We start from the raw sequence: 12,798 nt of genomic DNA, 5'->3' as shown, positions 1-12,798 counted from the left end.
GAATGAATGAATGAATGAATGAATGAATGAATGAATGAATGAATGAATGAATAAATGAGCTTTGATTCATTTCCAAATTTGATAAGCTTGCCATCTTTGCTTTTATATAAGTCATTGATAAAAATGTTGAAGCCAGGGTTAAAGACAGGAGACCTCCTTCCACATTGGCAGTGAATGGTTAATGGTTATTCTTTTGTATCTGACTGTTCATTCATTTCTGAATGCATCTAACTATTATGATCTAGTCCAACACTTTTTAAACTATGGGTCGTGACTCCATATGGGGTCGAGAAAAATTTGGCAAGTTTGTAAAAGGTTTCTGAAGGCACAATGACTCAAAATTAATTAAAAATCAAACACATAATGAATCCGAGGTGTTTCTGGCAGTGCTTGCCTGTGTTGCATCATGCAACTTCACTGCAGCCTTGGTTCTGAGCACAAAGCTTGGGCACTTTGTATTTCGCATGCTCTCAGGGCACGAATGCCAAGGAAAACTGCCAAAACTGAGAAGGGAGTCGAATGGAAAAAGTTTAAGAAGCCCCGATCTAGCTTATATCTCTATGTGGAAAACAACAGTAGCATGAGAAACTTTCCAGTTGTTTGCTGAAATCTGGGTAAGTTATATCTACAGTAATCTCTTGATTTATGAGTCTAGAAATGCCAGTCAAATAAGAAAATCTAGTATGACCTGGCAGTTGAGAGGCAGCAAAGCAGAATGGAAAGACCACTGAGTTTGGAGTCAGAGGCTCTGAATTTAAATACCATCTCTGATGTTCACAGTACGTATGACCTTGTTCCAACTCATTTATGAGGAGGTTGGACCAGATGGCTCAGGGATCCTTTCCAACCCTTGACCTGGATTTGAATCTTAGCACTACTGTTTACTACCTGTGTGACCTTGGACAAATGGGACAGGCTCTCTGGACCTCAGTTTTCTCATCTGTAAAATAAGCAGTTTGGAATAGATAGGTGAGCTTTTATTAAGTGTTTATTGTGTCCTAGGCATTGTGCTAAGTGCAGGAATATAAATCAGTTAAAAAGAAAAACAGTCTCTGCCCCCAAGGATCTTTCATTCTAGTGAAGGAAGACATATAAAAGGGAGCTCAAAAGCCAGAGGTGGAGGGAGCAGGGAGGAGAGAAGAACTAATTGGGGGGGGCAAGATTTAGAGTTGGTCTGGTGAGCCATTAACTGATCCAGCTTTGAAGAGAACATGGTGGCTGGCATGGATACTTTCTCAGATGCAGGTTCATAGAAGAATTCACCAATTGGAGGAAGAGACTGTATGAGTCTAAAAATGACTGAAAATAGCCTATGAGGTTTTTTCCAACTCTACATTTATGACTTTTTGACTTGTTTTTTAAAAATGTTATATTTTTATTGATGTTTTTGTTTTTACTTCATAATTCATTTCTGAATGTATCTGTTGCATCTCTCTTACCTAGTGAGACATCCTTCGTGACAAAGAATAAGAAAGAAAGAAGAAAAAAATAGTTCAGCAAAGCTAACACATATGTGTCTGACAGGATATGCCATTTTCCACATTCATAGTCCCCCATTCCTTTTCTTAAGTGTTATTGATGTGTTTTGTTTTTATATTACAAAAATTTAAAGATTATTTACACTTAGTGATAGGTTTCTTAGAACAAAACAACAGTTAAGTAAAACTAGTAATGCAGTGATCTCATCTGAAAGTTCATGCAACATTTCATATCTGTAGCAACCTCCAATCTATATTTAAAAAAATTAAAAGAGATCTTTTCTCTCTCTTCCACCTCTTAACCTATTAGAAAAAGAAAAGAAAAACAAATTTCTTGTAACACATCTGTATAACCAAACAAAACAAATACCCTCAGTGGCTATGTAAAAATATATGTAAGCCTCATTCTATACTGTAAGTCCATCATTTCTCTTAGTGAATAGTATATTTCATCATCAGTCCTCTAAAATCATGAATGGTCATTGTATTTATCATAGCTCTTGCAGCTTTCAAAGTTGCATATTTTTACCGTGTTATATTCTGATTCTGATCATTTCATTCATCATCAGTTTATAAACGTCCTCCAAATTGTTTATTTATATAATATTGATCTTATAAATTGTTCTACTCGTTCTGCTTCATTCTCCATCAGTATATGAATACATTCATGTAAGTCTTTGTATGTCTTTTTGAAGTCATCTGTTTCGTTTCTTTTTTTTTTTTCCAGCTAGGCAATGAGGTTAAGTGACTTGCCCAGGGTCACATAGCTAGTAAGTGTTATGTGTATGAGGCCGGATTTGAACTCAGGTCCTCCTGAATCCAGGGTCAGTACTCCATCTACTGCGCCACCTACCTGACCCTTGTTTCTTCTTTTCTTACAGCACAGTAATACTTCATCATATTCATGTCATGACTTAATCAGCCATTCCTTAATTAACACTCCTTAAGTTTCCAGTTTTTTGCCACCGCAAAAAGAGCTGTTAATGTTTTTTTGTACGAAGATGACCTTTTCTTTTTCTGATTTCTTTTGGGTATATGTACAGCGGTGGTCTAACTGGATCAAAGGGCACATACTAATTAATAACTTTTTGTTTCTATATTGTACCTATTCACAGTTTCACTAACAGTGCATCAGTATATCTGTTTCTTTACCATAACCCCTCCAACATTTATAATTTTCCTTTTTTTATCTTCTTTGTTACTCTGGTGTGTGTGAGATGTAATTAGTATGATAATGGAGCATGTTTTTCATGTGACTATAGATAGCCACATGGGTTTCTTCCCTTGAGAACTATCTGTTCACTTACTTAAACCATTTATTAATTGGGGAATTGCTCTTTTTTCTTATAAATGTGAATCAGTTCCTTATATAACTTGGAAATGAGATGTTTATCAGAGAAATGTGTTGCAAAGATTTTTTTCCAGTTATTTATTTCACTTTTAATCTTAGCTTTATTTGATTTGTTTGGGCAAAACCTTTTTAAGTTTATGTAACCAAAACTATCCATTTTGTCTTCTCTGATCCTCTTTATTCCTCTTTGGTTATTAACTTTTCTCCTATCCAGAGATGTGATAGGTATTTTTGTCATGTTTCTCTAATTTGTTTTTGGTGTGACCTTTAAGCATTTAGGTCATATTCTCATTTGGAGCTTATCTTTGTGTAAGGTATAGGTACTGGTCTAAATCTAATTTCTTCCATATCTTTGTCCAGTTTTTTAAGCAATTTTTGTTAGCTATTCCTTATCCCAGTAGCTGTGCCAAGAGACATCAAGTGGCTCTCCTGGACCTAGAACTCTGGACCTAGAGTCAGGAAGACTTGAGTTCAAATCCAGCTTCAGATACTTACTAGCTGTGTGACCTTGGGCAACTTATTTAGCCTCTAAGAACCTCAGTTTCTGCAGCTGTTAAATGGGGATAGTAATGGCACCCACCTTCCAGGGTATTATGAGGATCAAATGAGATAATATTTGTAAATTGCTTATTTTAGTGCGTGGCACATGTTCACTTGTGTCCAACTCTTTGTGACCCCATTTAGGGGTTTTCTTGGCAAAGACACTAGAGTGGTTTGCCATTTCTTCCTCCAGCCTATTTTACAGATGAGAAACTGAGGCAAACAGGGTTAAGTGACTTGCTCAGGTTCACAGAGCTAGTGCCTGAGGCCAGATTTGAATTCGGGAAGATGAGTCTTGCTGACTCCAGGCCCCATGCTCTATCTACTGTGCCACCTATATGACCCTGGCACATGGTAGGTACTTAATAAATGCTTGTTTCCTTCCTTCCTTCCATTATGTTTATCAAATATTAGGCTATTAGATACATTTGCTTCTGTATGTCGTATAACTAATCTGTTCCATTGATAGATCTCTCTATTTTTTAACCAGTACCAAATTGTTTGAATAACTACTGCTTCATAGCATAGATTAAGATCTTCCATGGCTGGGCTCTTTTTGTTCTCATTTCTTCTCATTATTTCTCTTGAAATTCTTGATTTTTAAAAAGAATTTCAGTATTATGTTTCATAGTTCTATAAAGTAATCTATTGGTAGTTTGACTGGTATGACATTGAATAAGTAAATTAATTTAGGTAGTATTGCATTTTTATTATATTTGTTCGCTTTACCTATGAGCAATTAATATTTTTCCAGTTATTTAGAGCTGTCTTTATTTCTGTTAACAGTTGTTTGTAGTTGTATTTATATAGTTCTTTTTGTGTGTATACTGAAAGGTAGACTCCCAAGTATTTTATACATTCAGTGATAGTTTTATGAAATTTTTCTTTCTGTTCCTTCCTACTGGGTTTTATTGGTGTTTTAAAGAAATGCTGATGATTTGTGTAGATTTATTTTATGGCCTGCAAGTTTTCTTAACTTATTGTTTTCTATTTTTATAGCTTAGCTGTTAACAGTACCTTTACAAAAATTGGTTATGTCTTAGAACATTAGGATAAAAATGTCACAAAAGATGCAGAAAAATTATATATATATCCTTTACTGATCACAATAAAAAATTATATTAAAGGGTTACAGAAAAAAGTATTAAAAATCAACTGGATACTAAATAACTTAATCTTTTTTTGGGGGGGGCCTAGGCAACGGGATTAAGTGACTTGCTCAGGGTCATACAGCTAGTATGTGTCTGAGATCATATTTGAACTCAGGTCCTCCTGAATCCAGGGCCGTTGCTGTATCCACTGCGCCACCTAGCTGCTGCTAAATAACTTAATCTTAAAGAATTGTTGGGTCAAAGAACAAATCACAGAAATGATAGGTAACTTCATTAAAAATAATGGTAACAATAAGATAACATTCCATATTTTTTGGAATGCAGAAAAAGAAGTCCTTGGGGGAAAATTTATGTTTCTAAATATTTTTATTAACAAAAAAACCAGAAAGAACAGATCAGTGAATTGGGAATGCAACTAAAAATACTAGAAGGCCAACAAATTAAAAAACTCCAGTTAAACTCCAACTAGAAACCTTGAAAATTAAAGAAGAAATTAACAAAATTGAAAAAAAAAACCAACCTTTTTATTAATAAATAAAAGTAGAGGCGGCAGCTAGGTGGCGCAGTGGATAGAGCACTGGCGCTGGAGTCAGGAGGACCTGAGTTCAAATCTGCCCTCAGATACATAACAGTAGCTGTGTGACCCTGGGCAAGTCACTTAACCCCATTGCCTAGCGAAATAAATAAATAAATAAAAGTAAAAGCTATTTTTTAAAAGACTCAATAAATTAGACAAATCATTAGTCATTTTGATTAAAAAGAAAAAAAGAGAACCAGATTATCAATATCAAAAATGAAAAATGAGAATTCACAGCAAATATCGAAGAAATAAAGGACATTATTAGAAACTATTTTATCCAAGTACATGCCGACAAAACCAACAACTTAAAATGAAAAAAAAAATTTACAGAAGTACAACATACTTGAATTAATAGAAGAAGAAATAGAGTATTTAATTCTGTTTCAGAGGAAGAAATTGAAAAAGCTGTAAGGGAACTTCCAAAGGAAAAAATCTGTAGGACCAGATATATTCACAAATGAATTCTGTTAAATATTCAAAGAAAATTAATTCCAACATTACATAATTTTTGGGTAAAAATAACAAAAGAAAGGATCCCACCAAATTCCTTATATGACATAGATATGGTCTTGATAAATAAACCAGGGAGAATTAAAAAAGAAAGAAAATTATAGACTAATTTTCCTAATGAACATTGATGTAAAAAATTTAATGTAAAATATTAACAAAGAAGCTAAAACAACTTAATACGAAGATTATATACTCTAACTAGTGTTGGATTAATATTATGAAAGCTATAAACTTCACCATACTTAGAACAAAATCAACAAAAATCATATGATTTTTTGTATCAATATATCAATAGGTATAGACAGAGCTTCCCCCCCCCCCAGCCAAAAACAAGGTTTATTAGAGCATCCGTCATATTGGGCAGACTCTTAAGGAGTCTGAATGTTAGTGAGCTATCGGCTAGATTGTAAGAATCTAAGCAGTGGCTAGATTTTAAGAATTTGAACGTAGAAAGGGCTTTTGACCATACAACATCCATTTTTGTTAAAAAATTAGAAAACACAAGAATAAATGGATCTTTCCTTCAAATGATAAATAGCATATATCTAAAACCAAGAGCTGCCATTATTTGCAACAGAGATAAATTGGAATCCTTCCCAATAAATTCAAGGTGAAAAAAGAATGTCCCTTGTCACCACTTCATTTTGACATGGTACTAGAAATGCTGGCTATAGCAATAAAAGAAGAAAAAGAGATTGAAGGGATAATCATAGTTAAAAATGTAACAAAATTATCACTTCTTGCAGATGATATACTTAAAGAACCCTAAGGAGTCAATTAAACAATGACTTCAGCAAATTTGTAGGATATAAAATAAATCCCCTACTCCTTCATTGAAGGGAGGGAGGTACATTTTCTCAGCTCTTTTCAAGGGGCAGGTATAGTCGTTATAATTATACAGTGATCAGTTCATTATTCTGTTTTATGACTTATTTTTCATGATGCCATGCTGTCTCTTTGTGATCACTTCTTCCTTTTCTAGATATTTATTAACCATATCTATAATAATTTAGAACTTTTCCAGGAATCAAAGTCAAGCTCATTGGCCTGCTCTTCCATTTTTTGAAAATTGGAATGCTGTTTGTCTTCCTCTGATTCAGTAGCCCAATGTTTTGAGAGGTCAATTACATTGGCTCAGTAATCTTGACTATCAGTTTTTTTTTTAGTACTCTTTGATGTAGTTCAACTGGTCCTGGTGAGTTGAACTCATCTAAAGCATCTAACTGCTCTCTTTCTATCTCTCTACTTATTATGGGTTTGAACTTCCTATTAGCCATTTTTCTTCTGTCCTTTTAGTCCCAAGATCATTCTTATTGGTAGAGAAAATAAGCAAAGTAAAAGTTGAGCACAATAATTTTTTGTTTTCCCACCTTCCCTGAACAATGGTCCTTTTATCTTCATCTTTTTCCCAGTACTTTAAAAACTCCTTCGTTTTTATTGCTTTTCCTTTTCTCACCAGCCTTAGCACATTCTGAATTTTGACTGGCCTGCCACTATTTTTACAGGACTACCCCGTGCTTTTGTATTTATACTTTATTATTAGCCCACTTGTCCATCTTCTGTATATGTCTCTAAAAAAAAAATTTAAAAATTTCCCATGTATCCAGATTGATCTTTTTAGGCAATCTTGTCTTTTCTTTTTAATGGACTTATCTTTTTGTTTTCAGGATTTTATTCTTGAGCATTTTTCATTCCTCGTGGTTCTTACTTGTCCTGTAGAATTTTTGATTGAAGTTCAGTGCTCTGTCCACCATAGCATGATGCCTCTCTAGAGGCCTTTAAATATATAGACATTTGAGTGCCGTGGGTTTTATTATTGACTCCTTGCTTGGGTTTTTTTTTTTTCTTAGTTTCTGGATGTGCCTACTGCTATGTTGTAGCTTCTAGTCTATGGCATCTGCTTTGGTGGATATGAATTGGCATATTTCTCTCTCCCTTTTAAAAGTCTCTTTAAAAATTTTTATTTGTAGGACTTTGGGCAGATGCATTCTTACCAACTCTTATTTTATGTCCTGTTTGTAGCCAAGAGCCTGTCATTCTTATATTGTACACTGTCATCCAGAACAAATTTCATTTTCAAATCCAAACCTGCCGTTCTTTTCTGGAGCCCTTATCATCGTCAAGTTTCTTGCCCAAGTTTATAATTCTAGTCGTTTTTGATTTCTTTAAAATAAAAACATTGTTAATATATGTATGTATAGGTGTGTGTATATATTTATCTATATTACACATAGAATCCTAGAGGTGCAAGGGTCTCAGATATCCTAAACCCAACCTAAAGCTTAAATTCTCTCTACAGTCTCCACAACAAATGGTGTTCAGTTTTTGCTTGAAGCTCTATAGTGATGGGGAACTTAAGCATTCATGAACCCATTTCAATTTTTGGACTGCCCTAATAGAGATTGAAAATCTGTTTCACTATAACTTTAACTGTTTATCTTAGTTTTGCCCTCTGAAGCCAATCAGAGTAAATCTAATTCCTCTTCCATATAAAAACCCTTCAAATATTTGAAGATTACAGTTATTCACTGTTTTACTCTCCCCCTCCCTTCGGTAAGTATTATCTGTCAATTCTTAGAGTTCTGGCTAAGTAATATTTTTTTGCAAGCTCTACTTGTTTTTATCATGAAGTTGTTTTCTTCGGCATTTAGCTCTTGGGTTTCTCTTAATGCATAGTGATTCTTCAGAGGAGTCATAATTTTCTTTTGTTTACTCATATTTTTAACCTTAGTTTCTAGATTGGGACTTTGTGCTAGGTCCTGACCACTTTGGTCTAGATGCTGCTGCTGAATTGCCTGCAGTTCTGGATGGGATGACTATTTTCAGCTCCCCTTCACTATCTTCTTCAGCTCTGGTCTGGGATAGTTCTGGTTGGTTTGGGGCTGAGATAGTGTCCTATCCTCTGCTTTATTCTTTTTATGGCTCAGCTTGGGTAGTAGTCTTGGCTTATCCCTACCAAGATGAGGCTCATCCTTCCTTATCCTTGCACAGTCTTTCTGGGAGTTGGTTCTGTGTTCTGCTGAGGACCTGATAAGCCCCTACCAGATGACCGCGAGGTGCCTTTGCCTCAGTTCTATGTCCTTAATTCCCTCAGCACAACCACCAAATAAGGGGGATAGTGCCGGTTGCCTGGAAGTTCTCTTCTCTCCCGTACTTCATCCCCCCTTCTAATCAGATTCAGTCACTGAATCCTTTTGCTGCCACTTCTCTGCTTCCCTTGATAATTGCTACTTTTCTTGTTTCTCTGCATGGTTCCTTCTTGGGAGTTGGCTGGCTTTAGATCATTTGGATGATTCTTAAATTGTCTCAGTCTCCTTATACAATGACTTACTCAGAACTGACTTTTTCCCAGGTACTGATTCCAACAGGCTAGGGCTGAGATTTTGACAACTTTGGACCCTCTTCACTGGAGGTTAGCTTGGATGTAGGACCCTTTAGCCTATGCCTGCAAAGAGTACCCAGAGGCTGCTGGCTCCTTTCTTGTGCAGTCCTAGGTTGGATGGAGGAGCTTACTGGTATTTGTCTTTTGTTTTATTGATCACTGCTTCATTTGATTTTCCTTTAAATTTTTGCTGACAATTTTTTTTGGGGGAGTTAGGCTTTTTACCTTGTCAAAATGTAAAGTGTACGCGCGCGCGCGCACACACACACACACACACACAGAATGAAGGCATTAGCAGTTGGGAGAATCAGGAAATGCTTCATGCATAAGGTTGTGTTTCATTTGTGTCTTGAAGAGAGGGACTTTGTGAAGCAACGGTAAGGAGGAAGTGCAGCACTGTCTCTGGTTGTTTGTTCCCTGGATTCTTTTTAGCTCATCAGCTTCCTTTTTGAAAATATAGTGTCCCTCATGGGACATAGTATTCTAGGTATCATCTGAAATGAAGAGAGTACAGTATGATACTGTCACCTCCCTCATTCTTAGTGATATATTTCTATTAATGTAGCCTGAGATTGAATAAGGGTTTTTTTTTGGCTGCTGTGTCACACTGAGCCTGCCATCCTCTGAAACTGTCAGGTCTTTTTCATGTGAACGACTTTTTAGTCATGAACTACTTTTGAGTATTCCATCTTGTATTTTATACAGTTGACTCCTTTTAGCTCAAATGTTGGTTTTTGCATTTGTCATTAAATTTAATCTCATCAGAAGTTGCCCATCCTTCTGACATTTTGACACGATAATTCTGTTATTTAGTGTGTCAGCTATTCCTCCTGTCCGAGTGATCTGAAGATTTGAAAAACATGCTATCTATTGCTTCATTGATGACATTGATTAAAATGTTGAACAGTACAGGGCTTTGGACAGCATCTTGGAGAAAGAAGGCAAAGTTATTGAGGGAAAAAAATTGACTTGGGAATGTAAAGTAAGAAATTTTCATTGCCCAGTTTTTCAGAATGAAAATTAACTCTATCCATTTGTAGCTGCTTCTTAGCTTAGTCAAACCCCCTTCCTCCCGCCCCCAACCTGAACTTTGATTTCATTGGTATTTAATTTAGTAAGTGAAGAAACTCCACTAATTATGATTTTAGTGGACTTAGTATACGGAGAAGTTAAGTGACTTGCCTAAGGTTATTTATCTGTCTTTAAGCTTTTTAAAAACTTTGTTCATATTAGGGTCTCCTGTTTAACTGCTTGGTTAATGTCATCTTTTTTGTTTTCTCTTATTTTTAAAGGCACTGTGTAAATTTCCATTGTGTACGGAGTAAAGTTCTGCTGCTGGGAAAAGCTTATTACACAAGAACACTTAATTACTTAGGAAGAGTATAAAACTAGATAGATTATAAATTTTGAGAAATGGTCCAGTGCAACTATGATGCATATTTAGCATGATTTGAGAAGCAATGCAGTTTACCACCTGGAGAGGGGAAGGTGTTGAGTAGAAAAGGTTGAAGAAGGTGAACAGCATTTAGTTCCTCCTGAACTACATCTTCATAGTATCATTTAAGTGTTTGAAGTTTTATGAATTCCTAAGACGTCGGTTACATCTGTCTTCAGTTGTCAATATGAAAACATGTTCTAAAAATTTATCCTTGTTCTTGATAGTTTCTTTGCTAAACAAAATGTAAACAAACGTAACAAACATCATTTATGGATACAATAAACTTTCGATTTTCTTTGGTAATAGAAAAATGCAGAAGTATAAATAATGTAAAAATGTACTAACATCCTAGGATTCTAGTAGGCAGGTTTCTAAGATTCTAGTATGTTAATTTTTGCGTTATTTGTAATACTGCATCACTTCATTAGCAAAGATAAATCTATGAATGAATAATATTTGTTACCATAAAACATTCATCATTTGGATTAAATGCAGAACCTCAGAAATTGTTCTTGTGTGGACAGATGTTTGAAAAGTGTTATAAAGCTCAGTTATCCTTGCAGAATGGAGACTTGATATTTTTGTAAATGTTTCTTTTTCTAGGGAACAGAGGGAGAAAGAAGAAATTGAAAAATACCGTATGGAACGTCCTAAAATTCAGCAGCAATTCTCAGATCTGAAAGTAAGCAAGCTATTTAGTAAGCCAATTCTAGTGCTTTTAAGACAATACTCAAGAGTACCATTCTGTTTTTATTAATTTTGGCACAGAACTAGTGTGACTGTCAGTTATTGTTTAATTTATTCAGAATAATGAGTAGGTGGGGATTTCCTACTTTAAAAAAAGAAATCTGTGTGAACGCTGAATGCAGATTAAGGCATACTTTTCTCACTTTCTTTTTCTTTTTCTTTTTTTTTTGGGGGGGTAACATGGCTAATATGGAAATATGTTTTGCTTGACTTCATATCTATAGTTGATATATTTTTTGCCTTCTCAATGGGAAGGGCCTGGAGGGAGGGAGAAAATTTGGAATTCAAAAATTTTAAAAAATAATGTTAAAGCAAAACCACAAAAATAAGTAAGTGAATGCTTGCTGATGGATAAGTGAAAAAAAATCTGTAGCCAAATACAACCAAAAAAAAAAAAATTCAAAGCCTCGCCTAAACCCTTTCTGTAAGTTTTTTCAGTTTAACACAAATCAGTTTGCCTTCTAAGATATGCTGTTCAGGCCCTTAGAGAAGGTTTTTCTCAGTGTTGTGGAATGGTGAGTTGCTAGTAAAGTAGAAAATGTACCTTCACAAAACTATTCTAATGTTAAAGTCTTTTTCAATTAAGGGAATAAATTTGTGTGTTCTAGATTTTAGTTACAAATATGGACTTTTATAATTAAGTTAATTAATCCACCAAATCCCTCCATCATCGTGTGGGTGTTCCATTGATTTTTGGATGCTATACCAATGAAGCACAGACTGGGGAAGCCCTGCCGAGAAGGAAAGGTTTCTAGTACAGGCCTGTAATAGATCGTCTGTGTCTGCTGCCGACTAGCTAAATCATATCACCAGGCTGGCCACAGGCTTGATGGAGTTTTTCAACTTTTGAAGATTGTATAGGAGAAATTGTGGTCTGCGTTGGTAGAGAGAGAGCACTTGCTCTGATAAAACCAGAAATGCTTGAAAAATTGAAGTATTAACTGAAGTGGCCGATTCGTTTTTCCCCAGAGAAAGTTGGCAGAAGTTACAGAAGAAGAGTGGCTAAGTATTCCTGAAGTTGGTGACGCTAGAAACAAGCGCCAGCGGAATCCACGATATGAGAAACTTACCCCTGTTCCTGACAGTTTCTTTGCTAAACATTTACAGACTGGAGAGAACCACACTTCAGTGGATCCTCGACAAACAGTAAGACTCCACACGAATAAAAAACTTATTTTTTCAGATCTAACAGAGCGTTGTGGGGTGTTCATGGTGAAGTCTTGGGAAAGTTAATCCTGGGGATAAGCAAATACAGTGGTTATATAAACTAGATGACTGCTCATGACTTAACCTGAAAGACTTCACAAAGTAAGGTACTTCTTCAGCTCATAAATCTGCTTTTCACTCTTTTTCTTTTAGCAATTTGGAGGTCTTAATACACCCTACCCAGGAGGATTAAATACTCCATATCCAGGTGGAATGACACCTGGGCTAATGACACCTGGAACAGGTGAATTGGACATGAGGAAAATTGGCCAAGCCAGGAACACTTTGATGGATATGCGATTGAGTCAGGTATAATATTAGAATATAGTGCATTCCAGGGAACATGGACTTTTACATCAATGCTGTCCTCCCCACTCCCCGCCCCAGTGTTGATGACAATTTTTATTATTAATTGTTCTTTGAGTTGAAGTTGTATACTCTCTCTTCGGATTTT

At 35.5% G+C, this 12,798-nt stretch overlaps 1 protein-coding gene across 2 annotated transcripts in view; it reads left to right on the top strand.

Moving 5' to 3' along the window:
- PRPF6 (pre-mRNA processing factor 6) overlaps window positions 1-12,798 on the top strand; it is a 71,557-nt gene that overhangs the window by 4,781 nt on the left and 53,978 nt on the right. For both annotated transcript variants that reach the window (XR_003568058.1, XM_027849620.1), the window contains exons 4-6: window positions 10,995-11,073; window positions 12,108-12,284; window positions 12,498-12,653. Coding sequence is in view for 1 of the 2 variants with exons in the window: in XM_027849620.1 (XP_027705421.1) it covers window positions 10,995-11,073; window positions 12,108-12,284; window positions 12,498-12,653 (412 nt within the window). In the remaining variant the exon portion in view is untranslated. The remainder of the gene's footprint in view (window positions 1-10,994; window positions 11,074-12,107; window positions 12,285-12,497; window positions 12,654-12,798) is intronic.

The sequence above is a fragment of the Vombatus ursinus genome, unplaced genomic scaffold, assembly GCF_900497805.2.
Source record: "Vombatus ursinus unplaced genomic scaffold, bare-nosed wombat genome assembly UNPS02000580.1, whole genome shotgun sequence".
NCBI lineage: Eukaryota > Metazoa > Chordata > Mammalia > Diprotodontia > Vombatidae > Vombatus > Vombatus ursinus.
This window is presented reverse-complemented; position numbering and strand designations above follow the sequence as displayed.